This window comes from Leiobunum rupestre, chromosome 8 (genome assembly GCF_980474605.1).
Source record: "Leiobunum rupestre chromosome 8, qqLeiRupe1.1.hap1, whole genome shotgun sequence".
Classification (NCBI taxonomy): Eukaryota; Metazoa; Arthropoda; class Arachnida; order Opiliones; family Sclerosomatidae; genus Leiobunum; species Leiobunum rupestre.
In genome coordinates, this window is record NC_143391.1 from 11,307,177 (window position 1) to 11,334,738 (window position 27,562).

The 27,562-nt window shown below is 38.8% G+C and overlaps 1 protein-coding gene and 1 long non-coding RNA gene across 3 annotated transcripts in view; both read right to left on the minus strand.

The window, feature by feature from the left end:
• Positions 1-18,552, minus strand: part of LOC149932377 (glutamate receptor ionotropic, kainate 2-like) — a 121,076-nt gene extending 102,524 nt beyond the window's left edge. For both annotated transcript variants that reach the window (XM_090157517.1, XM_090157516.1), the window contains exon 1: positions 18,091-18,552. In XM_090157517.1, the coding sequence (XP_090013643.1) occupies positions 18,091-18,247 (157 nt within the window). In that variant the 5' untranslated portion in view covers positions 18,248-18,552. The remainder of the gene's footprint in view (positions 1-18,090) is intronic.
• A 4,221-nt stretch (positions 18,553-22,773) lies between these two features.
• Positions 22,774-23,536, minus strand: LOC149932378 (uncharacterized). Its single transcript, XR_016473119.1, has 3 exons — positions 23,134-23,536; positions 22,939-23,079; positions 22,774-22,851 (listed from the first exon to the last, which is right to left on the minus strand). It is a non-coding gene; the product is annotated as an uncharacterized LOC149932378 (long non-coding RNA).
• Between the last annotated feature and the right edge of the window lie 4,026 nt (positions 23,537-27,562).

Below are 27,562 nucleotides of genomic sequence, written 5' to 3' on the forward strand. Positions count from 1 at the left end.
TCATACTGGGGTACGTTCAGTAACAGTCAACGGAAAAAAAACCCGATGAATTTATATTATCCACCGATGAGCTTTTTCGTCATAAGTTGCTGAACGCTTTTATTCAGTCATCGGTGTTTTTTTAAAATGGCGTTGAATTTATAGTAGTTAGTCAATCATCGGAAAAACCGGCTCTTGAAGCCGATGACTTCGGTGAGCAACCGATGACCATCATGACGTCAAAACCGGAAACGCGAAAAAGCGTACAGTAGGAAACCGATGTCAGAGATTACTAATCGGTGAGTCCGATGAGCGCTGCTGAACGTACCCCTGAACTCGCTTCATCTAAATCTATAAAAGAACAAGATGACACAGCCACAATAGTAGCGTCTTCCTCCCCTTTGATTAAAAACTGAGGCTCAGCACTGGCATAGGTAGATAGAGAGATCTAATACCAATCGAATGACGCCCGAATGAAATTTATATCGAGTGCCGTTGAAGATAATTCGTCGATTCCCGGGGACCTATACGCCGTAGTCCTATTTTCATCCAGATTTTGGGATTATCAATTTTCTCTATGGTGAACACGATTTTTACGAATGTCAGGGAGTATAACCTTTTAAGGTATTTGGGGCAATACATAATTCCCTCCCCTCATTTTTCTAACCACGTGTTATACGTAGTGTGAAATACAGTGATTTTTGAGGAATTATCCCACTAAAAGTATCCCCGCTTTAATTTCTCATAACTATACTAAAACGCCTTTCGTGAATCTGTAACCACGTACCTCATTATTAAGAAATTGTATTTGAATAAATATCCAAATTATAATGAAAATAATTAATTTGTAGCTCAGATATTGTAGTTTATATGTTCATTAAAGGTGCATTTAAAAAAAGAAACACTAAATATGAAACAATAAAGGATTCAAGTGAGAAAACCTCTTCAGGGCGGGCACGCTTCCTCAAATAGAAGAATTGGGTGTTTCTACTATTGTTCTAGACTAGCGCCATGAGCGAGAAGAGAGAGAAGCTATGGCGCACCCTACCAAACAAGGAGTGTTCACCTCCCTTTAATAATGAGTTCTTCGGTTTCCCCTTCCATAAAAACTTGTTGAGGTTAACGGTAATAGTTAGTGTAGGGAGCTGTTGGCTCGATCGCGTGGCATGCAGGGCTTGCCACCACCCTACTACGCATTGTAACCCGGCCACCTGAATTAAAGGCTTCAAAAGTCGCTTGACGACTTAGGCCTAAGGTGGTGCCTTGAGTATTAGCCTAGCTGATTATTATTATTATTATTACCATAGAGTTAGGATTTTCATTTGCTAATTTATGAATTTAACCATCTTAATAAATACATATACTTTGGCAACCTCCGTACTCGATGTATTACCTCATACCCCTAGACACCCTTTTATATTTATTGGCGAATACCTGAGATTATTATTGTTGTAGCGGGGAATGGGTTTCCCACAGTAAGACGTACGTAATGACGTAATGTAAAGCAACTATATAGTATTATTTACGTCAGTTTTTAATATCAACCCACAAAATATTCTGAAAGCTCCGGAACACGGTGTCTAGGAAAATGTTATATCTTAATTTAGAAATTGATAGAGAAGTAGTACAGGTACGATCCATCCCTCTCTAAGTTAGAGGAATGGATTGATGGTACGACCCTTCTTTGTTTTTCACATACTCTATCCACCGCAGTGTGATTGGCACCTAGGAGCAAAAACACAAGGAGATCGCAGCTAGCCTTTAAACACGCTTACGCAGTGTTGTGTACAAATTTCATTAGACGAGCCTTTTCGCTGAACGTTTTTCTGGCGGGGTGGAAGACAATTTCCGAATTTTCCCCTTCCGACGGCAGCAGGTGCTAAAGCATCTAACCAATGAAAAATGTACGCAATAAAATGCACGATTTTTGACGGGTTGCGTTATCCTTGTGTGGGCTGATGTGTGTGTTGCTCCTAGTTGGCACAACGTTTTCTTTGCGCCCTTCGACATAAACCAGGAGTTCCCCTGGAAATGTAAAAAAAGAAATCCTCGTTTTGGATATTGACTGGCGCGTATCTTTTTCATAAGCAACACCAAGCGCGCGCGAGAGAGAGAGAGAGAGAGAGAGAGAGAGAGAGAGAGAGAGAGAGAGATAGCGAGAGAGAGAGCGATAGAGATATCCTATATAAAAGCCTGTGAAGATTCGAGAGAGGTCGAATCGAATCCTGGGAAGCTAGCAAAGAGACAAAGACGGAGAATGAAGAGAGAGAGTGAGAGTTCATCGGCGTGCAAATCTTCACTTGATCGCCTTAGAAAAGAAGGGAGAAAATTCCCCATTCCAACTTCCGCGACTGAGTCGGAATTTGCTTGGGAATCCTTCCCAGAGGAAATGATAACGGCGTACTTCCGGAGCCGTTGGTCCGCGTCCGTAACCCCCTCCCGGCCAACCTGGCTCTACGACGTCCCGCAACGCGCTCCCGGGAGATGCTGATATTCAGCGCGAATATTTCGGCTTGAGGGATTTTGGGATGAAAATACGATGTAGAGAGAGACTGGCTCTAAGCAATTTCGTGAGGTGTATTTTTGTTCTTTCAATTAAGGGATTGTGTTCCCTAAAAACACGGGGCTTTTATATCGACGACCCGCGAGAACCATTAGGATTGTTATCTATCCGAGTTTTCATGAAATAACCATAGCTGTCAGAAAACCTTAAGCTCTAACCCCACAAATGTTTCCGAGAAGATTATTTCTCACGGACCCTTCTCCGGTAACTAGATGTGACTTATGTATATCGCGAATTTAATGGTATTAGAAAAACCTTCTTTTTTTATTTAAAGGGTATATTTTTTTGGTCAGGTGAACTTTTGACCTTTTTTGTCGTAATTTGTTTTAGCGTACCTCATTCCGAGAAAAAACTCGACGTGAAAAAGTACCTTCGCGGTAAACACACACTTTCTCTTTCCGGGCAAACACGCCGAGAAGAAAAAGAATGGAAAGCGAAGATATAAAAATTCGTACGTTTACGGTTAGAATTGCCACCTTCAATTTTATCCATTACATTTCGCGGCGAGGGTATATATGGGACGGGGGAGAAGAATGGCAGAATAGTAGCTTAGCGCGCTCATTCTTGTCTACGATGCCACTTTCGATCCACTCCGAGTGGCCCGAAACGTACAAAGTTTTTTTCGCGAGCTCGTTTAGTTCTCGGCGTACACGAGGCCCAGAGAATGACGGGGGAGGAAGAGGGGATAAAATACAACAGGGACCCTTGGGATATCACTCTTCTCCAATTTTTTTTCCTTGGCTACCTCGTACTGAGGACGGTAGCTGAGGCGTTTCTCCGCCAATTACCTGAGTCTTCTTAGGCCTTTTGATGCCCGGCCAAAAATCACGTCCGCGAACTGTACGGATGTCTTTGATCGGCTCTCTGCGGCATATCTTAACGGTGGAGCTAACATTTTTGGAGGTTGAAATGAGCGGTTAAACTTGGTTGCTCCCTTAAATGTATTACGCAAAAGTCTAGACTAACTTGATGGACTCTGAGCACGAATTTTAGCGAAATTGCAACGAAAAATACACTAAGCCCTTCTTTATGGTATAGGTACCGGTGTATTACTCAGGCTGGTTTGATGATTGGATTACGGTATATACGCTCTAGATAGTTTCCTATTAAATCAAGTAACTTTTAACGCTGATAAATTCAGTTGTTATGAAAATTGCACGATTATGTAATATTGGCTTAGATGTAGTTTAAGATACGAACATTGAACTTGTTTAAGAATTCAACTAAATTAATCATGAGTTTTTTTTCTTCAAAGTTTCCAGACAATCAAAGAATTGATGAAAACTAAGCCTAGTTTAATGTCACCCTTTGTTCTTTAGACAGAACTAAATTATTAACATCACGACGGCTATGTTTCGAGTCTAAACATTTATATTATTCAGCCTACAGATTTCGCGGCAGTCCAAAATAGCGAGATTTATAATCGTATACGAGCGCCGGTGCTCTATGTCAAACGAGTAAACCATATCCGTTCATATATCACCGCGTATTAAAATACAGCGTAAAAATTTATTCTTTCGAGCCTGGCGGCGCTTTCCCGAGCTTCAGCGTTTCCTCGCAGTTCCGGGAAATAAGACGGCACCGGAATAGAAAGTTTGATTAAGACTGAAGGTTGAAATATTTAAATTTCGCCCAAGGGGGAGGGTGTGAAAGAAAAATGAGGTTTTGGTTGCGCGGTTTATACCGCAATTTGAAATTTTAATACCCAACTGCGAGATTTATAGTCATTTAGTAAAAGCTTTATGATCTATTCCGTGACCCTTCGGAGTAGCCCCCGTTAGGTTCTACCGTGCTTTAACGGGGGAAAAAATTTCGATATGGCCGTACTTTTCGATTCCTCGCGCGTAGGGTGGCCCGGAGAAGCGCTCTGAATGGCTTCCATCTGCATGGATGCTTACGCGAATCATTCTCCGTGCCAGCGCGCGCTTAACTTCCTCCCCCTCCTGCGCGGGGGCTTCTCCCCCAATACGTTCATTCTTTATCTTCTCCTCGCGTGAATGCTTTTAAGATTTCCTTTTTCGCTAAGTCGACTCGACTCCTTTCTCCTTTTTTTTTCGGTCCGGGGAATTTCTTCATCGCGTGCACGCGGGACGGGTTTCTGGCTTTTCTCCCCCGTCCTTAGGACACGTTCCCTCTTATTTACCTCGATTTGTATCTATTTAGAGGCGTTCGCCTTTGACAGAATTTCCATTAAAAGACGCCGCGACCACCTCCTTCTTTCCTTAGAACGAGGGGAGGGGAAAATAATGGTCGTAGTCGCTTTCTCCGCAAGCCACCCGTCGCCGCCTCCTTTGGATATTTATACGGTTTTACGGGTGATCGCTCTAGCCCAATTTCTACTACTTTTCACACTCGATGGCGGGGCGGCCTAGTCGAAAGCTGACCTCCCTCAGACGGCGTTTGTTGGCTAAATAAATGAAAGAGCCCCGTGAGAGGTTACTGGGTTTTGAATACCGCGTCCCAGCGATGGAAGGATTATTTTTGCTCCGTTTGGGTGGGGAAATTTGCCGCCTTTTGTACGTTGATTAGCCGTTTGAGACGAGCAGACTCTATTTAGGTCGGGCTCCGAGTCGAAGGATTGGCAATTAATTTAGTCCTGAGCTCACGCTTCAGCCTATTCCAGTAGTAGTCGACGAGCTGGCGGGGTAAACAGTTTCCATTCGAGTGCCCACCTCCTGATTATCCAGCCTCTGAAGTTCCACGTAACTGACCATCGTGTGAGCGTCAACACCTGAATCTACCAATTTAGACTCATTTCAAGTCAATTAGGACTAGGTTGACTTGTTTCGACTGAGTATCGTTAGTATTAGAAACCTACTTACGATATTTTTAAATTAAGTATATACCAGAATGAATTTACTTGTTCTTTGGGAGAATTACTTAAGGCTGGTTCACACGGGCAGTGTTTTCCAGATTTTCTCTATTTTCTCGTTTTACCACCTTTTCTCGTTGTTCTGGCGCACGGGACAACGACTGTTCGCACGAACAAAATTTGCCGGATTTTTCCGCCGCTCGCGCTGCAGATATACGAGAAAATGGAGGAAAAAAAAATTGAAATATCTCTACTTTATTTCCCGGTTTTTTGAAGTACGTTGAGCTCGACCAATCAGCGAGCGTTACGCTTTCACATGATATAGTGAGTGATTTTGAAAGTCTTTAAATGTAGACTTACAAATTGTTATGTCTATCACGTGACGGCATAAGGCTCGCTGATTGGTCTAGTCGAATGCGCCTCAAAAATGTTCCTCCGTTTTTTCGTTTACCGCCAGCGCTCGTGGCGGTAAAATTGGCCCGTGTGTACAAATGTTTACCCGTGTGCCAGAGCAACGGGAAAAGGCGGTAAGACTAGAAAATAGAGAAAACCAGGAAAACACTGACTGTGTGAACTAGCCTTAAGTGTAGACCAGCGGTTCCAAACGTTGTTCCGCGGAAGGGTCACAGGGGTTCCGAGAATTGTTTGTGTCAAGAGTCTTTTAAGATAAGTAAAAAAAATTAGTTGGGGTTCCGCCAGAAATAGGTGGGTAATTTAGGGTTCCATAGTATAAAAAATGGGAACCGCTGGTGTATGCGATTTTAGCGTTGTTCCCAATCCACCTCACGGTCTTAGGAGTCAATTATATCTGCCACTATCTCATTAAATAACTAAACCTTACAGTGGTGACGGGGAAAACCCGTGGATCGTTTCAACAAAGTAATTTATCCTAAAAATAAATAAATTCTTCGCATACGCGGGGATAATATAACGAATCAATAAATTCAGTCTTTACCAATTCTTAAACACCCTATCCACTTAAGTCTTCTGGAATTTTCATCTCTTTTTAAACCAATTTAGTGCACCTTACCCCCGATGTTTAAGTTTCTTCTCTGAGAATGAGAATGAGAAGGCGGTTGTTAATAAGGTGCTGGGAATGGGTGGCGTGTCAAATCGAAACATTGTCCGCTTCCTTTTCTTCTTGTATTTATGTGTACGGTTGTTCGTAAGAAAAGAATGCTGAGCTAACGAAACCGAATTAATTTAGTCTCGTTTCTTTCTTTTACCCGAACCTAGAGAAGGGGGCTGGAAATACTTGTCCTTTCTCTTCTAATGCGCGCTCGATTGCTAATTGCGTTTCGCGTATGAGCTAGTAGCGCGGAAGCGAACTACTTAATGAGCGACTGCCCTCTACTGGTTGATGATGGTGACTGCGTCCGACATTATTGACAGCGGAGTAGGGGCGGGGAGACGCGCGCTAGAGTAACTTAAACCGAATAGCGAGGATACTTGGTGGGAAGATAAGACCGCCACTCTGTTTAGTTTTGGTTACTACGCCGCTAAGCTAATATTGACGCGGGGTGACTACGTGAATCTATCAATTACCCATAGCGCGGTTTACTTTATTTTATAGACCGTTTTCTCCGAATTTTGACACTTTATTTCGGCACTTGGGGGAGCTATCAAATTAATTTCCACATTCTCGAATTTCATTGTTTCCTTCGTTTCACGTTTTACCGAATCAATTTATTTTTACTTTAGGTTGGCTCGTCGCTCGCTTTGTCTTCCGTGGCTTTGGGACCTGGTAGCAGCGTCCTCGCGAGACCTCTTCGTCGAGACGCGAATGATTGCGGGGCCTGGCTCGTCTCGCTCTTTAAACAACGCTCGTGCCGACCCAAATATATTTCTTCTTCGACTGGAGGAGGAAAGATTTCTTCTCGTTGCGGTCAAATATTTAAACAGCGGAACGGCGGAGCTAGAGACGGCTCGGATTCGTTCTGCCAATTTCCAAGAATTCGCTCTTTGCTCCCAAGAAAGTTTCAATCCTCTTTTTATTCGAAATTGAAAGCTCAAATACGATTCCCAAATAAAGAAGGCAAAAAAAATTATAAAGAATTTTAAGGATACGTAATATTAATCAAGTTATAACCATCAAACGATCGTTATTTATGGAAATTAAATTTAGATGGGTCATTACTCTAATAAAATAATCGTTTCGGAAAATGGTTTTTCGTCTTTTCTTAATTTTATGGTAATACGGCGTTCTCTATTCTGGTGATTGAATAGAGTATTGACGAAAGATAAACATAATTTTTTCCTGACAATGCAAATGATTTACATCATGTTTTATCAGAAGTTCATAAAAATTTAAGTATTCAACTGCCGTTTCGGTGTAAAGGAGCCCATGCAGATGCGCCCTAATGTACCAAGTCAACCAGGCATTTTTTCTCCCCCTTTTCGGCTTTCCGTTGCTATGCAACGCGTTTTGAAATTTTTAATGTTTAGGCTTAGTTTCTCTTTTAGATATAACAGTCGCCAGCCAGATTTCCCGCACGGTACTGATGAGTTCCAAATAGAACGAAACCGGTCTACCGTTGGAATTTCTGGCTATTTTATTTAGTTTTTTTATGTAGTTTATTACTCGAAGATCTATTTGATCCGAGATTCGCGTCTTTTTGTTTGCTCGAAGACCTATTGGTACGAGTTATTAGTAAGTGTTTTAATTTCTTCAAATTTGTTTAGGGTTTAGCTATATTATCCCTTTTAATTATGGACTTATCTACTTTTCGCGTATTTTATCAGCGATTTTTAATGCCTTAATTCAGATGGCCGGGTTGAACTCGTTAGGAGGGTGGTGGTAAGCCCTTCATGCGCCACGAGCCACCAGCTCCCTACACTCACTTTTACCATTAATCTCAATTACCAATCACGTAATGGAAAAATGTATGGCAACCAATGAAAACATAAACTTAAAAAAAAATTGCCACAAGCGAACAGGACAAAAACGAAACACGTCAGTCGCAACCACAAGTTTGACTCCATTTCGATTCGCTTCACCATATTTACTAATTTTTGATTTTTAAAGATGACACCGTTCAAAGTTGAATACTTCTATCTCAACAAACTCTTTGCTAAATTAATTTACCATTACAAGTCAACCAACATTTTTAAACTCTTTCTGGGGTTTTATCCTTTTTTATAACGGACTTTTCTACTTATTCTCTTTTCGTGACAAGAGACTTTCTCAAACTCATCTCTTACATTGTAAGATGAAGTTGAACACCTGAGCGAATTGTTTAAAAAATATATAGAACTTCCTTCTTTTTCTTTTGTAAATAGCGGTTCTATAGAGTCAAAAAATATTCGTAGAGCTATCTTCAAACAGTTTCGATCTTCCGCTTTAACGAGCGAAGCGCTCCCGATTTTCAAAATGTCCAGTTTCCACCCGAAATAGTCTGTTTCTAATGGTTTTCCACCGCGCTAACGGTTTTCGTACGAAGCTCCAGTTGGTACTCTTCAAAAAACTAATGGATTTGGTACCACTGTAGTATCGAAACTGTATATTTCCCTTACGGAGAAGAGATTATATAGCGCGAGTTGGTGCTTAAAAATAATACTGGCATACCCCGACGCGCTTGTTACTTTCATAAAGCTCTTGATCGCGGTTTGCAGCAGCCCGGAAAATATCACCAATGCTTCCAAAAAATGTTTCCTCCGTTTTAAAGTGATTATTGATCACGGCTGCGAACAAAAACTACTCTTTTACGCCTCAAACAAAATAAATAAATAAACAGTTTCGCATTTTTTCACCTACCAAATCTGAGTAGATGTTTTAAAATTTGTCTTTCAAAAACTTAACAATTTCTTTCTCACGTGTTTTATACGTCGTCGTAGTGTAGTATTTTATGTTTCCTATGACGTTATTCTCAACGTTAAAAATTTCAACTTTGCTTTTCTCGAATGCGGATGCTCAAGCCCACAAAATCATGATCATTATAACCTAAATGACAATGATAATAATTCATATTTCATACTGTTCCAACCTTATCTGAACGCATCATCATTTTGGTCCGTTAGTATTAACTTATCCCAAAGATTACTAATTTTTGTCCGTTATTTAATTATCCAGCAAGAATTTCTACAAATTCTTGCTGGATGCTACTCGGTTTTTATTTCCATTTTCGGTTTTAAATCGTCGTTTGCTATCTCAGTAACCAAGTGCGTAACTTTGTTCTTACCAAAATAAGTTAACCGATAATTAAAAAACGGATTAAATAGCCGAAGCAGCGCCTGTAGAAGTGTTCAACCCGCAGCACTCGGGTGTACTAGGAGAAGTTCCGAGGCTGGATCACGTCTGAGGCTGGATCACGTCTGAGGCTTCCACCCTGTATACGCGTCTACTAAGTAGAATGAAAACAATTTGATAAAAGCCTTTAAAGTATTAGGGAGAGACGAAAAAATTTAACCTCTATTTTTTAGTCTAGTTCATTTTAATCTCCATTTATCCCTCATTTTTTTCGTCCCAAACAAGTTCGTAATACGGTGGCTATACACATTACCACAACGTCTAAAAACTAGGTTTATTTCAAAGTCAAATTAACGGTATTGCGTATATAGACGACGACGGGCTAGTAACCGAATTATAGTACAGTGCTTCAAGTCCTACGAACTACGCTAATCTTAAAAGGAACCCTTACAAATTTTTGAGATATTTTAATTTACATAATTTATCGATTATTTTTTAAGGATAGAGGAGAGATTGAAAATCGTAACGGGATGGGTTGCCTCATAGCGAAAGAACTTAAGTTGTTTGCATAATCAAAGCTCGAAAGATAAAAAAATCGTGAGGAGGGAGTGGGGAGGGGCACGTAAAACCGCTTGATTTATTTTTATCGGTCCTTCGCTAGCGGTATAAAAGCTACCGGAAGAAAGCTATTTAAAACATCTGGTTGCCTCTTTTTCTTCCATAGGCGGACTATTCTTCAGCCCCTTATTTTTTATGGAAACCTACTTCACTGCAACATTTAATGATAGGCAAGAAAGGAACGGCAATAGAAAAGATCAAATTCCGGTATAGTTAGCCGGGATGAGGGCTCTGGTTCCTTGGGGAACCTTGCACGTGAGACTAGTTAATTTTGGGCCTTATCTAAGAAGCCCTGAGCCGGTTTATTCGCGGAAAATAGTAAGTCTTTACATCTTCTTATAGAATAAGCTTCGAACATGGTTTTGGAAATATTTATTAGTCGCTACACCTTTCCGATATCTGTGAGTAGGAAGATATATTAGAAAATATCTCGCATATTTAGTTAGTCTTGACATGGTGTTCCTTTTTGATACAGAATTTGTTTCGTATGTCAGTGACTACACGAAGTTGTTTAGACAAAATACGATTTATTTACATGATGAAGGCAGGTACAGAAATGGATATCGTAGAAATAAAAACATGAGTATTTATAAGGCTAGTATTGCGCAATACAGAGGGGATAAATAAACACCGATAACGTTATCTTTAGATAAGACTAACCTATGACCTGACATCACATCCCCTTTTGTTTTTAATTCTTTTACAATTTAATATTTAATTGAACAACCATATCTTTCGGTTGGTTTCGATACTCTCCCACTTCGAGTAATTGTCCGATCGTTCGAAGACTTCGGCGTTGGTTGTTGGTTACTTGCTGACTCGTTGCTTGAGTGCTGTCGTGATTCGGCGATTCGCTGGACTGGGTTGATCGCTGGCTGATTTTGCTGAAGGCATTTATCTGGTACAGGATTCTGAATAGGTTCGGCGATTTGTGACTGAACTGGAACCACGCTACCAAGACCTGGCTCAGTGGCGACGTTCTCTGGACCGATGCTTGAAGAGTAGTTTACGGGATCGACTGTACTCTTCTGATTATCGTCTGGCAAAGCGATGAGATGGAGTCGATTTCTTCGGATTGTTCCTGAAGTTGTCCCAACTACGTACGATCGAGGCTCGTCGGCTTTTCTTACTACTGCCCCTTCTCTCCGCAAGTCTGTTATCCATACTCTTTGTCCGTCTTCGAGTTCGGATAACTCTTGGACTGCGTGGCGGCGATCAAAGTTTCTTTTCTGGGTATTTTTCTGGACGATATGTTTCTCCTGTAGCGTCGCTGCGGGCGGAATGGAGGGTACCAACATGGACGGTGTGTTCGGAAGTGTAGTTCGTAGCCGTCTGTTCATAAGCATTTCGGCGGGACTGAATCCATTGGTTGTTGGTGTTGAGCGGTAGACCAGTAGTCCCAAGGAAATGTCGTTTGTTTTCTTTAATAAAGATTTTGAGATTTTGACAGCGGCTTCAGCGAATCCGTTGCTCTGGGGATATCTCGGACTACTTGTAATAGAGAGGAATCCATACATCTTGGCGAAAGAGGCGAATTCGTTGGTTTTTTGTCGCTGCCAGGTTACTACCGTTGTCACTTCGGACTACTTCAGGAACACCGTGTCTCGAGAATACTTCTTTGCAGATCTCAACGACAATTTTCGTGGTTTGATTCTTCATCTGGTAAAGTTCAAGAAATTTTGAGTAATAGTCAAAAAGTACAAGGTACCATTTTCCGGCGTGATGCAACATATCCATAGCTATGACTTGCCACGGACGGTCGGGTAGGTCGGATGGTAAAAGTGGTTCTCGATGATTTTGAGATTCTTTTAGACATTTTTCGCAACTTCGGACTTTTTCTTGGATCTCCTGTGATATTCCTGGCCACCAGACGGATTGCTTGGCTCTTTCACGACATTTCACGATCCCTAGGTGACCTTCATGGATGCGTGCCATTATGTCCTTTTGCATGGAAATAGGTATAATTAATCGACTTCCCTTCATCAGGATACCATCCTGGATTGTAATTTCGTCTCGATGGGCAAAGTACTTGATACAAGTGCTATGAAGGTGCTTCTTATCCGGCCATCCATGGGCTAGGTAACGTCGTAGGATCAGACATGTAGCATCTTCCTGTTGCCCCCGGAGCAATTCGGCGAGTTTAGTATCGGACACGGGTAGGTTCGTCATTACCAATTGAATATGAGCGGAAAGCTCATGCTGCAGTTCGTTATCATTGACATCTTTGAGAGGCGCTCTTGATAGCGCATCAGCTGTGACTAAAAACTTCCCCGGCGTATATATCACTTTATATGAATAACGCATCATGCGAAGTCTCAGACGTTGAAGCCTAGGTGAGAGGTCATCCAATTGCTTCGACTGGAGTATAGTGACGAGGGGTTGATGATCAGTTTCCAATATAAATGTGATTCCAGTAACGAAATCCTCAAAGGGTTTACACGCCCAGGTCAATGCGTATGCCTCCTTCTCAATTTGGGCGTATCTTTGCTCTGTAGGTGAAAAGGTTTTTGAAGCGTAGGCTATTACCTTGTGGGTACCATCGGTCTGTTCTTGCTTCAGAAATGCACCGATCCCATAGCTCGAGGCGTCGGCAGATACGGTAGTAGGTTTCTGTGGGTCAAAGACACCCAAGATTGGCTTGTTTGTTAAGGTAGTTTTCAAGTATTTAAAGGCTTTTTCTTGACCTGGACCCCATACCCAGCTGTTATTCTTACTAAGTAGGCTGGTTAACGGCTGAAGTTGCTCGGCCATGCACGGAATGAACTTCCCAAGGTAGTTCGCCATTCCCAACAGTCGGCGTAGCTCTGGGACATCGGATGGTGGTTCCATCTCAGTAATCGCACGGACCTTCTCGTCATCGGGTTGAATACCGGAACTATCTATTATATGGCCCAGGAACTTAACTCTGGTCACTCCGAATTCACACTTCTTGTTGAGTGTGATTCCGTTTGCCGCCAGTCTCTCGAGGACCATTTTCAAATTCTTGTCGTGTTCTTCGACGTTTTTACCCCATACAATGATATCATCTTGCATACAGATGGCGTTACTGATTCCTTCGATGCAGGTGGACATTTGACTTTGATAGTGCTCAGAGGCTGACGTTAAACCAAACGGTAAGCAATTGCAACAGTACCTTCCGAATGGGGTGATAAAAGTAGTTAATGGTATGGATTCAAGATGCAATGGTACTTGCCAATATCCGGAGTTGCAATCCAGCTTAGAGAAGACCTGCGCCCCGGCCAATCGTCCAAGCATATGATCGACCGCTGGAATCTGATAGATCTCTCTTTGAACATGATTATTGCGTGCCGTGAAATCCACACAGATGCGCAACTCTCCTGAATCTTTCATCACCACCACCATCGGGGCACACCAATCCGTAGCTTCTTCGATTTTGCTGATAACTCCCAGTTCAGTCATGCGCTTTAGTTCCTTTTCTACTCTCGTCAATAGCGGTATCGCAACTCTCCTTGACGTCGTTATCGCATACGGTGTGGCTCCCGGTTTTAGTTTTATCTTGTATTGGCGCTTAACTCGGCCAAGTCCAGTAAATAGTTTCGGGTACTCTTCCATTGGTCTGACGGTTGACAATTCTGTTAGTTGCACTTCGTCGACGCGTTGAACGATTCGAAGACCTTCACTGGCGTCGAGGCTCAGCAGTGGAATTAGCTATCCAGCTACTACGTAAAGCTGGTCGTGTATTACAATGTTCTTGTTTGATAATCGTGCTTCGACCATGCCTTTGCAATGGAGCATAGTCTTTCCCGGCCCAAATAGACGTCGGTCAGGTTTCTTCAATGGTAAATCTTGAAGAAAATCATTATAAATTTGCTCTGATATAACACATACGTCAGCGCCTGTATCGATCTTGAATCGTATTTCCACTCCATTTACTCCGATGTCTATCATCCAACCTCGTACCGGCTTTGTATTTGTGATTTCACCCAGGAAAACGTCTGACGTCAACGCTCCGACTCTGCTGGACATTGCTTCCGTGGTGACCTCGCGGGCTGCAGATCCCAAACATACTCGCTCATAATGGCCCATCTTCTTGCATTTTCGGCAGACTGCCTTGTGCGCTGGGCAATTTTCTCGATTATGTCTCTCGAGTTTTCCGCATTTCTTGCAAGATGGTAAATAAGAATTACTAGAGCTTTTATTTGGAAGACTTGCCTGTCCGATGTGTCGGAGGTTTTTCGACGGCTTCTGGTTTCTTCGTGAGCTGGGTTGTCCCCGTAATCGGTCAATAGAGGCGGTTGGTCCATTACTGAAGTTTGAACCATGTAGAGCTTGTTGCTGTCTTCTAACCTGTTCCGCTTGACGGGCTGTGGATATGGCCTTCTCTAGCGTCAGGGTACCATCTAGCTGCATCTTCTCCGATAGCGCTTTATCTCGTACTCCTACGACTATACGGTCTCTCAGAAGTTCATCTTGTAGCGTGCCATAGTTGCATTTCTCGATCTGAGCTCGGTAAGCTGTTATGAATTCTTCCACTGGCTCTCCGTCTTGCTGGATTCTTGAATTGAAAGTCGCCCTTTCGTAAATCGCATTCCTACGTATAACGAAATGATCTTCAAATTTCTGTTCGACCATGGAATAGTTTTCCTTTTCCGCGTCAGTTGCGAAGGTAAACGAAATGAAGATGTCGTCCGCCTTGTCTCCCATCATGTATATCAATGCGTTGACCTGTTCCTCGCCCGACTTGGAGCTTAAACCAGACGCTATGCGAAAACGCTGGAATCTCCGTTTCCATTTCGGCCAGTCGTTAGGACATGAGAAGTCAAATGGCTTCGGTGGAAGGACGTGAAAAGAAGTTGGCGCTTGTCCTGGTACTGCAGCAAGTGCGTCGTTCGGCATCGCTGTTGACTGTCTAACGGCGGGTTAAGTTAGAATACTATAATTTTAACTTACGGACTGAAAGCGAAAGTTCGACGATTCTGACACCATGTTTCGTATGTCAGTGACTACACGAAGTTGTTTAGACAAAATACGATTTATTTACATGATGAAGGCAGGTACAGAAATGGATATCGTAGAAATAAAAACATGAGTATTTATAAGGCTAGTATTGCGTAATACAGAGGGGATAAATAAACACCGATAACGTTATCTTTAGATAAGACTAACCTATGACCTGACATCACAGAATTTACGGTGGTATATTGTGTTTTAGCGGTACAGCGACTCGAGTTTTATCACTCTTTTAAACCTTTATACCCGTTGTCTTAAAATGGGTCTGAATTTCATTCGCCTTTTAATGGATAATCGTGCTTGCTTTGGCAGTAAATTTAGCGGAATTTTATAGCTTATAGCGTTTGCTATTCGCCTACGTTCTATTTTAGCTGCAGTGATTCCAGAAAACAAAATTTACTTCCGAAGGCGCTTAATTTCTAGTCCAGCATTAATAAAATCTTCCTTCATAAAATATAAATTTGATTTCTTTATATTTTAGTTTGAAATTTTTAATTCGGAACCTAAATATAATTTTCTATAAAATGTGATTTTTTCCTGTTAATGGGTTCTACGTCACTAGTCGTAGCTATTATAAAAATTCTAAGCTTGGTATTTTAAAAGCCGCGTGACAATCACGACACCGATAAAATCCTTTTTATAATTCGACATTTATTTATTTTTTCATTTTATGGAAACACTTCTTACTCTTATTATGAAATATCAAAAATATAAAATTTCGCAATATCCAGGAAAATCTGTGCATCGGGTGATCCATTTTTAGCTTTTGAAATATCTTCCGAGATGAGTTAGAACTGTAAAGTCAGTATACGTGAACTTAGAAGACAAATGCATTACGCCCTACCCCCTTTCTCTACCGGAAAAAAGAAATATTTGAAATAGTTCCGGCTATAAGGGAAGAAGTTACGAACTTTTTTATTATTATTTCCGAACGAAATGATTTATGTATGAAGTTTACAAATGTGATTCGCCTTTTTCTTTTTCCTTATACTTATACTTTTAGTATTTGCCCTTAAAGACAAAGCAAATCAGTTCTCTTCCCAGATGCCCGAAATAATCATATATTTACAATCTTCTTTTTTCTTGAAATTTTCCACATTCGTGTATTGTTTAAGTCGTTTAGTAGCTTTTTCCGTGATTGAATAGATTAGACATTAAAGCGGGTTTTATATTTAAATTAATGTTAAAATTGCTTAATGCATTGGCGATTTAGACGTGGTGGTCTATATTAACCTCGTCACTTATCGAGCGAACATTAAGCGACGATAGATATCGTCTACCGCAATATGCAACACGCGTTGTATGATTAATTTGTCATTTGCCATATAGCAACAGGTTACAGTATATAACAAGAACCCATATACGTTAACTTGACCTGGTAAGCACCCTAAAGAGAGTAGAAAGTAAATGGAAAAATTATCCTCTAACACACATAAATAGCGCCCATCACAAGTTGCTTCTGATAAATATGGTGATATATAATATATATACATAAAGTTTATATTTTTGGAATTTCAATTACATATAGTGCTTCCAAGCGATTCTCAGATAACAGTTGCGTTATCTGAACCGCGGAAATAATTGTGACAAATCATATATCAAATAATCTGCATTTACGCTCAAATATTATCATATCAGTTAATTTCGGTCCAAATGCAAATCCGAAATTATTATCTGCATTTTAGTAAACCGATATATTTCAGATTTCAGATTTCAGATGCTTCAGTTATAAATTTTACCTATCCTCTATTAAAATTTTAATTTCTGTTTATTTTGATTTGCTTTACAAAAATAATATATATTTATATACTAAACGTAAAAGCTAATTGAATCTGATGAGATGAATTATAGCAGATAAGTTCAGATCGGTTACATGAGATAATGAATCACATACGATTTGAAATCGAGTTTTGGGTGAGAGGAATGCCAAAGATGAACCCGATCTGGCCAATTGTTTATTTTCAAATATACCTGAGAATTACTACCTGAACAACCGGATCAAGTTGTCGTTGGTAACACTAATTAGATATCATCTAAAGGTCACAATCAGTTCTGGTTGTAGAAATGTCAAATTCGTTGATATGGAATTTTATAGTACCTTTAAGAACTTCCTTTGTGATTCTATCTTTTACCCAAAAACAGCAAAATCGAAATTATTAATGAAGAAAAAGGCCCGAGTTTAACGATAAAATGTTAAAATAACTTTAATGCGATCTTGCAAGGTTTTACACCAGCCTTCGTTTTAAGCCGTTGCTATAAATTATCCATTCCTATTACTTCGGGGTTTAATTAGTCCGGAATTCCGGATGCGGCTTTCCCGGAATGCATTGAGCGTTGGGTTCGTAGTATGTAACCTAAAATCAAATTGTACTTCAAACTAGCTACTTTTGTGGTTTCCGCTCGCGCTTCTACATTTATTTAACGAAATCGTTAATAATGAACGCTTGAAAACTAATCGCATTTATAGGAGTATACTTACAATGTGGCCAAATAAGATTAGTTTTAATATTAACCTCTTAGAACTAATACGGTACAGTTTTTAACAAATAGAGAAATATTGCAAATTCAACAGAAAATTTATACCCGGCCCTCGGTAATTGGCTTCATAAGTCAATAGTTGACTTAGAACTGTGTGGTTCCTTGGTTATTAGCTTATCTGATTATTATTATTATTATTATTAATATTATTATTATTTAACGAAATTTTGTCTATTTATTATTGAAAATAAGTAGAATTAGAAGCCATATTATGGAATTTAAATAGTGAGCTACTCGAAAATATTACGAAATATATTCATAAAAAAATAAAAATTGGGCAAATATTACATAGTCAAAAGCAACTCCCGATTTTTTAAACGGATACAATAATAAGTATAAAATTGTATAAAAACTCTACGGATAAAGGCATATTTGGTGCAATGGTGCTATAGATTTTACGGATAGAAAGAGTAAAACACTCACCTATTTTGACTTTGTTGAAGTGTTTGGGTGACCTTTGCCCGTTTCCGTTAGTCCAAGATACAATTAATATGGAAAGGGTCAGATAGCCAAATATCTGTGACAAGAATCTGCCCGAAATCGCCTTTAACAACATGGTGATTGTCCGTGGCATTACCATCCGAACGAGTTCTACCGTATTCTGAACAGCCTACCGATAAAGGAATAAAAAAATCCTGTCCGAATTTCGGTGGATGAAGATATTGTCTTATTTATAGGTTCTGTTTTTATTTTCTATCTGGCAAAGGGGAACCGAAAGCGGATGAAACGAGCGCCGACACGAGGTGAGAGGGCCGAGTCCTAGCGCACATGGTCGCGGCAGAGACGGCTTCACGGCACTACCCCGATAGTCGCCGCGCGCTTCTCTCTCCCTCTTCGTCTCTTGTAGCGGAATCTTCGCTTCCTGGTCCAGAAGATGGGGAGCAATTTTTCGAGATGCCGTGTGCGCGCCGCGCCGAATCCTGTCACCTCTAGATGGCGCTACGGGGTGGCGGCGGCCCACCGTGTATCGCCGCTTCCAATGGATGTACGGATTACTCTTCTCCTACACACTTTTTCCCCTTTGTTTAATACTTCGTTTTACCAGCTCGCGTACATCCAGAGGTGTCTCTTTTTGTCCCGTTTTCAGTCGGTACCTTCGAGAGCCACCTCGACGCGCCAAATTGCCTATAATGCGTTCCCATTTTCGAAGTATAGATTTAAACATATCACTTTTTTTCTCTCTCCATACCCTCTCCTCCTTCCCCTTTATTCACCTTTTATAGATGTTTTCATTCTTATTTTTTTTTTTTTTTGAATTTTCTCCAATCCTCTTACTCTCCTCTATCTCCCCTTCTCCGGCTGCGTCGCGGCTCTGTAAAAGCAGAGAGAGAGAGAGAGAGAGAGAGAGAGAGGGAATAGTGCCTGAAGAGGCCCGGGGACTTGTTTGGACGACGACACTTCAAAATTGTTTTCTTACGTTTTTTCTCCCGTCACTTCTTTTCCTTCGCTGATAATTTCGTTTCTTCCAAAAGTGTTCATTTTTATGGAAAAAAAATTTCAACCACTACATAGATATCAATTTGTCACTAAAAAGGGGTTGATACGGGGCGTGGTTTATTATACAAAATTTCAGTGAAATTCGCTAGCTTCTGTGTGCAATCATCATTATATATTTTAAAAAGTTACAAGGAAATCTAAAACTTATCAAATTAATAAATAAATAAATAAATAAATAATATATTTATTGTATATTATTATTATTATATTATTATTGATTTAACAAGTATTTTTATTTGAGATTTATTTATAGAACTCTTAACTAGTGTAAAAGATGTAGTGATATAGATTTCATGTGTGTATATATATTTATATATTTATTTCGCATGTACCACCTCTTTTATTTGTACTCCGTGTGTATCAACTTGCTGATACCTAACGTATTGTTTTGATGCACAATAAACAACCGTTTCATATTTCGTTTCATATTTATTGTATATTATTATTATTATTATATTTATTGTATATTATTATTATTATATTTATTGTAGATTATTATTATTTTTATACTTATCGTAGATTATTATTATTTTTTTACTTATTGTATGTTATTATTATAATATTATATTTATTGTATATTATTATTATTATATTTATTGTATATTATTATTAATATTATATTTATTGTATTTTATTATTAATATTATATTTATTGTATAGTATTATTATAATTATATTTATTGTATATTATTATTATGATAATTATTATTATTATTATATTTATTGTATATTATTATTAATGTATATGTTTGATAAATATATTATTATGATACAATAATAACATAAAACTCAGATGAAATAAGACATAAATTAGGAACTAATTAAAAACCATATTATATCATAGTATAATTTAAAATTTGAAAGGTTTTACCAGCCATGGCTTTAGAATTTAAAATAAAAATATATAAATTTTAGCCATGAAGTATCCAGTCTTTTTATTAGGTAATTTTATTTTATTTTAAATATCATAGTATATTTGTAAATTATTTATATATACAAAAACAATTTATCTACAGATGCTATACATAGTTTATTAAATTATTACCTATTTGTGTTATGGTTAATTTATCAGTTCCAAAATAGTCCGTAAAGATTTGAACCAAAACCAAGAAACCGACTATTTCATTCCACTCATTCCTTTCGGAAGAAAAAGACAAAATATCGATTTTTTATATAATCATCGCGAAGTTTCAGAAGAATCGACTTCCAATAGTGTGTTTTTTTGTGGGAGTGCCCTCCCCATCTGGCCACTTCGGACTGCGGCGCTTTTCCGCCAAGCCAATCCGATCACTTTCAGATAATTAAAACGATTCTAAATGATTAATGACGGCCCATTTATAGATTCCCTTTATTTATCGACCAACGCAACAAACCCTTCTCATCGCGTGCTGCGTGCGAAGCCAATTTGTTCCTCGAAAAAAATGCTTTCTTACGTTTTCTTAATATTATCTTTTAATGTTTTTATTGCGTTCTAAATACTCGTAATTGCACTTTTGGTCTCTTTTTTACGGGAAAATTGTCGAAATTCCAATATGATAAAATTTAATTATAGCTTAATTAACATAATACTGTTTAGGCCCGGTATAAATAATTTTAATATTTTTATAAAGATTTATTCGAGTCCGATATAATTTTACGTCCCATTTTATTTTTACTGTCAACAAAACCCACAATTTTATGGAAATTTTAAGTATTTATCGAGTTTAAGCTATTATATTATTTCATTTTCCGCGTATTCTCATAGATATTGTCTAGTGAAAAAGCCAATGTTTTATTAATGCGGATTCATGTAGTCGAAGAGAGTTTCATTCGCGGAAACCTAGATGTCGCTTTTAGCTGATATTGGCTTAAGCAATCAATTTCTCGGGTCTAGAGATATTTCGGAAAATTGGCTTTTGGGCAAATCTCTCTTCGCCTACGAACGCGTTGTTCTATTAGGGAATTTCAATTTCCAAAAATTACTTTGTTTAGAATTTTGATTATAGGTGGGTTTTGTAAACTTGTTCCCCTTTTAATTTATCATATTGTTTAATGTTGTCCTAAAGATTAATCTCCGGATGCTTACCAAGACAAACATACGCGAATTAACCCTTGGGCTCAATATTTTAACCATCACACTCGACTAATATTTTGCGCTAGCACGTACTATTATTTATCAAACATGATTAAAGTCAGAATATACTTTGGTACAAGTTTCCAACGTAAAATTGTTTAAAGTATAATTTTAAGTTTCGAAATTCTTATCGTTTGTTTCATATTCGCAGAATATTTATATTGTTTACTTATTACCATATTAATTAAGTAAATGCAAATTTTCTTCTAAGAAATAGTTTTAAATAGAATATCTTAACTACCTCGCGTACACTCCAAATTGTTTTAAATAAAATAAACGAAACTTTTTTTTAAATCCAGTAAAATAGTTTCCTCTTTTTCCTGATAGATGGCGCTCGCAGTCCAGGTCTTGTGTCTCAAGGAAAAGCCCACTTCTTATAAAGGAATTCTTCGCTAAGGAATAGTTAACGGCGGGATCCGCGTTTTAGCTCACATCCTTCCGGGTGCGCGATAATATTCTTGAATAAACGAACCTCGCGAAGTAGGTAAACGGATAACAACACTACTGGGCGTTTAACCCCTTTCTTTACTCTGGCGCCTGAGCAATCTTTATCGCAATCAAGCCCCATCCCCCTATCGCGCTCTATGAAATAACATTTGCCTTTCTTATCTGTATCTCGCGTGCTGGCAGAGTTCGATCGTTAAAAGACAAAGAAAACATCTGCCTGAAATTTTATTTCTCGAAAACTCTCAATAAGTGAACCCCAATCTTTTCGCGAACTAATTATCCCCAATTTTTAATTGGCCTTAATCTCAGTATGATAGAAAGAAAGGAAGAGAGATTTAAAGTTAAGTTTTTGTAAGATTTTGGAGTTTCTGGTAAAACAAACTATAGGTACAACGGGTAATTAGACAAAGTCTCGGGTACAAAGTAACTCTATCTATAGGAAACAGTAACATTATGGGGTCTCTCCAAACACGCTGAGGAATCGAGTATCGCTGTTTATAGACGAGGTTTTGGTAAATATATTCGAGGACAATTAGTAGGGCTTTAATTCCGCATTAGACGTTTGCGCTTTAAGCGGGCGGAAGGTCCTTCGTTCTGGCCAACCATCGATTTTCAAATAATGAGCGAAGAGGCATATTGTGACGCCTATTCCACGAATCGAATCGAAGTGGGTGGCTCTCCCGGTGCAACGCCGATTTTGATACTGGAAGCTCTAGAATTATCATACGGCAACGATTTAGATACGGTGAAGGAAAACGTCTTTGCGGGTATACAGTGTTTCAAGCTCTCTTCATTCGCTTTCACTGGCGGCATAGAAAGCTAATGAGAAATCTCCCCGAAAGTGGCGCTATTTGGAACGCGCCTATTTATAAAGTCTATATACTTACTCGGTACATAGATTAAAATGTAAAGATGTTTGTACGTACCTTGGGACCCCTTCCTACGATTAACATGCGCATATATTTCTGGTAATTAAACACGTTTATTTACGGAAACTCTGTCGAAATTTAAATTTATACCGCATATTGTGTATCTATATGTACGTATAAACGCCGCTATAGCTCCCTCTAAAATCGGTTAGTCGTTTTCGAAATTCGAGTGATTGAAATTTTCTACCAAAATTCATTCTGCAACGTGTTAAAATTAGAAAGTGTGTTTCGTAAATTTTATTTCGAAAAAAATCGAAAGTATCCTTTTTAGAAATTGATATTTACCAAGATTTAATGGTCTTTTCCCTAAAGTCGACTTTAATAAGCCGAGGTGTATATTATAACCGAAATAAAAAGCTTCCCCAGACTCTCGTAGATACTTTGAACTTGCAGAAACTCCCATTTGATTCGACTCACCTTAAGAAACTAAACTAAATATGCATATAGTAAACATTCACGAAATTTCCGCGGTTCACTTGCCTTTAAAAGTAGAATGTAAAGACTAAAGACTGTACAAGGAGAAGGGTTTTCCTTCTTTATAAAATAGTTTCTCGAAAGATCTTTCTGGCTGTTGCGGCAGGTGGTTTCTCGGGACGCGGCTGGTTTTGGTGGTGGGGAACGTCAGGAATTCGGGCGGGCTTAAGTGTGATTGCCTTCTCCACGCTTCGGCGACTGCCCGATCTAACCAATAGCTGCCCTCCGAAACGATTCCGAACTTCTTTGACTTTTAATTCCTTTTCGATTAGTGACTTGGGTTTTAATTCCTTTTCAATTAGTGGCTTTGATTTCTCCATCGATTTGAACGTCCATTTTTCCCTACCAAAACAAGCGCATAGACCACACAGATAACCGACTTTAGCCTTTCTTCGAAACATGTGTCAAAGAGAGTGTAAATCTTGCGAGATATTACAAAAAAACGTAAGGCTTAATTTTGAAATAGAAAAACTCTTTAAAAAGCTGCACGCGCAAATAATCGCGTATGCCCCGTAAAAAACGTGAACATTAATAGCGTTTTCCATTTGTCTGCTCTTGAGCACTCTAGATCGCTCTGATCAACATTTTATGTTCCAATTGTGTGCTCGGATCTGCTCCGATCAAGTTTCGCGTGTTCCATTTCGCGCTCTCGGGTGCTCCGAGAGCGCCCAAAACCGATCTACCGATTTCGACAGATCAACGGAACGAGATCGAGATCGGAGCAAATTTTCGTGTGTTCCTTTTAGATTTTTTGGCAAAATGGCAGACCAAGACGTGAAAATTCAAATTACGAAAAACAACAAAGCGCGGGAATATGTTCATGGAATGTTCCATTTGCGGTTTTACTCTAGTCGATTGGGGTGAGATCTATGACGTCAGAGACAGATTCAGAGCGAATCTTGAGCAATCAAATGGAAAACGCTATAAAATATGATAATATACTTGTGACTTAACGTTGTCTACGTTAGTATAAAGGCCCAGGCACACCAAATTTTCATTTCTAACATTTTAGTTCTGCGGTGTGTCAAAATTTTAAGAATTCTTCTCTTGATAGTGAGAATTCTCACTTTTCAAAATTTTGAAAAGTGAGAATTCTCACTTGTCAAAATTTGGACGGTCCTTCTCGCAGGAAGTGACGCAATCTCTTCTCACGAGTTCTCTTGAGATAAAGTGAGAATGCCTCCGTACATACTTACTTGGTCAAAAAGGGGGATAAATTGTATAAATGGCAGCTATTATTATAGTCGGTTTATTTGATGCTGAAGAAAATAAACAGTATGATATTTTTGTGGACGAAAATTAATTTCAGAGAAAACCGAATGTTAAGTTATTTTCCGATGAAATATTTATTTTTAAATTATAAATAAAATGTTTTTACCCTTCATATATTGTCGTGAAATCGTGTAAAAATAAAAATTTTTGTCAAACAACGTTCGTGGCATTTTCGTAAGCCGCCATCTTTAGAAGAGTTCTAACGGGGAGCAAAATTCTCACGAAGAACTCCTCGTAAGAGAAGAATTGCTTCTTAGAATTTTGTTGCGCCCCTGGACACTAGAGTTTATCGTATTTGAACCCCGTTGCCTAGGTAATGACAAGGTTTAAAAATGTGCCTTAAAAATATGTCGTTGCAAACTGTTGCACTATAACAAAATTTGGCTTCTTTTATAAAGTTAAATTCCCAGAATTTATTTAATTTCATTAATTAAACGCCCACCTTGAGTAAATTCATAACGAACTGCGTGAAAACCTCTTATTAGATCAGATCGGGCCTTTATAATAACGTTGGCAACGGACTTAAAATAGAAATGATTTTCAATTTTGATTTCTAAAAACCCACTCATTATCCAAGTAATCCTTCGAAAGCAAAAGACTAACGATATGACCCTAATATTATATTATCTTAATTTAACAAAAAATAAATAATATGTAATACTATCAATTTTTTTATTTATTTTAATATTAACTAAATATTAAACTAAGCTAAACAAAACACGGCGAAAAGCTAGGCTTAACAATCGATTCGCGAATTTCCGAGACCACGGAAATGAAATCCCGTGACAGCCAATAGTATGGTCTAGATGGCAAAGACATTTTAATCATATATTGGTTTCCGTATTTTTATACCCGTTTCTAAATCACCATATAATCGTTAAGTTAAGGTAGAAGAAACCACCTATGGACAGTGCGAAGGATGATAAAATACGCGGAAAAGTAGATTAGTCCATAATTAAAAGGGATAATCCTATTTTTATGTTTTTTATGTAGTTTATTACTCGAAGATCTATTTGATCCGAAATTCGCGTTTTTTGTTTTCTCGAAGAACTATTGGTACGAGTTATTAGTAAGTTTTTTAATTTCTTCAAATTTGTTTAGGATTTAGCTATATTATCCCTTTTAATTATGGACTAATCTTCTTTTTCGCGTATTTTATCAAATAATCGTAAATTAGCATTTCTATCGACGCTCGATTCGTGAGTTCTGTGAATAGTAAGCTTGTACGGAATGAAATATTCCTTGCTACGTTCCTAATGAAAAATATCGAAAGGGATCTTCGTACCGAGGGAGCAGGAATCGAGGGGTCCGACATTCTAAGAAATTATGTACACTTTCTAAGAAATTCGAATGCAGCCTGGATTTCTTCGAAATCCGTAGATTTTTTCAAAATCTTGAAAACCGGAAAGAAATCTAGAAATCCGACGATAAATCCTGACATCCGAAGAGAAATACCAAAATCCGGGACAAAAGTTATAAAGGCCTAGGTTTTCTTCTGCCTGTCACCCTTTAAATTTTTTTCTTCCAAACAAATACCCTGGGGGTAATAAAAAACACGAAAAAGTAGATTAGTCCATAATTAAAAGGGATAATATAGCTAAATCCTAAACAAATTTGAAGAAATTAAAAAAACTTACTAATAACTCGTACCAATAGGTCTTCGAGCAAACAAAAAGACGCGAATCTCGGATCAAATAGATCTTCGAGTAATAAACTACATAAAAAAACTAAATAAAATAGCCAGCAATTCCTACGGTAGATCGGTTTCGTTCTATTTGGAAGTCATCAGTACCGTGCGGGAAATCTGGCTGGCGACTGTCAAATCTAAAAGATAAACTAAGCCTAAACATTAAAAATTTCAAAATGCGTTGCATATAGAAACGGAAAGCCGAAAAGGGGGGAGTGTGGTGGAGAATAGTATATACGATAAGTTAAGTTATGAGTTCCAAATAGAACGAAACCGGTCTACCGTTGGAATTTCTGGCTATTTTATTTATTTTTAATTTAGTTTATTACTCGAAGATCTATTTGATCCGAGTTTCGCGTTTTTTGTTTGCTCGAGGACCTATTGGTACGAGTTATTAGTAAGTTTTTTAATTTCTTCAAATTTGTTTAGGATTTAGCTATATTATCCCTTTTAATTATGGACTAATCTACTTTTTCGTGTTTTTATCATCCATCTCACAGTCCATAGGTGGTTTCTTATAACTTAACTTATCGTATACCCTGGGGGTAGGCCTACGTGTTATGCTGTTGGCCTACCACCAGGGTATTTGTTTGGAAGGAAAGCAAATTTAAAGGGTGACAGTAAGAAGAAAACCGAGGCCTTTAAGAAATCCGAAAGCCGACAAGAAATCTTGAAATCCAGCGTTAAATCGTGAAATCCTACGATAAATCTCGAAATCCGACGAGATATTCCGAAATCCGGGTCAAAAGTTAAAAAATCCCACAAGAAATCTTGAAATCCAGCGTAAAATCCCGGATTTGAAAATCCCGTACACATTTTTGCTAAATGTCCGACCCCTCGGCGCGAATCAAATCAAAGAGACTTAATTAGAAATGTTTACTGCGCTCGTCTTTTAATTAACTTTATCTATTACTAGTGCCCCTCCCTCTATGTACTGTTTGTAGAAGGAATTCTTCTACAAAAGTACAGTTCCGTAAAAACAATGTTACTATGGTGGTGAAGGGGGGATCATTATCTCAAACTCTCGCGTCTCTCTAATTGTTTTTACGAAGTAGCAATTAAACTCGGCAGCTCGATGCAATTTAAGGCGAGTTCATCTCCCTTCGGATGTGAAGCTCGCTCCCGAAAGCTCTCTTCACTTCCTAAGGATAAATAACCTCTTTGGAACTCTCTTTTTGTCAGTCGCGCGAGTGGGGCCCGAGTCTATGTTGGATGCGAAAAGGAATTCGGGACTCTGGCGAACTCTAATTTGCTTGAAGTAAAGCCGCGTCGATGTGCTTAGGGCGCTAGGCCCCCAGATATCTATTATTTGTTTATCCTCTAGAAACGAGTGAGAAATTGAGGCAATTCGGCTTGTTTACCGAGTAAACTTTCCCGGGACCCAGTCCTAATTCCAGTAGCCAATCCTTATTTACAGCCGAGTCGGATTCTTACCACGCGTACCGGCAATTATTAGGTCTATCTAGCCCGAGTTCC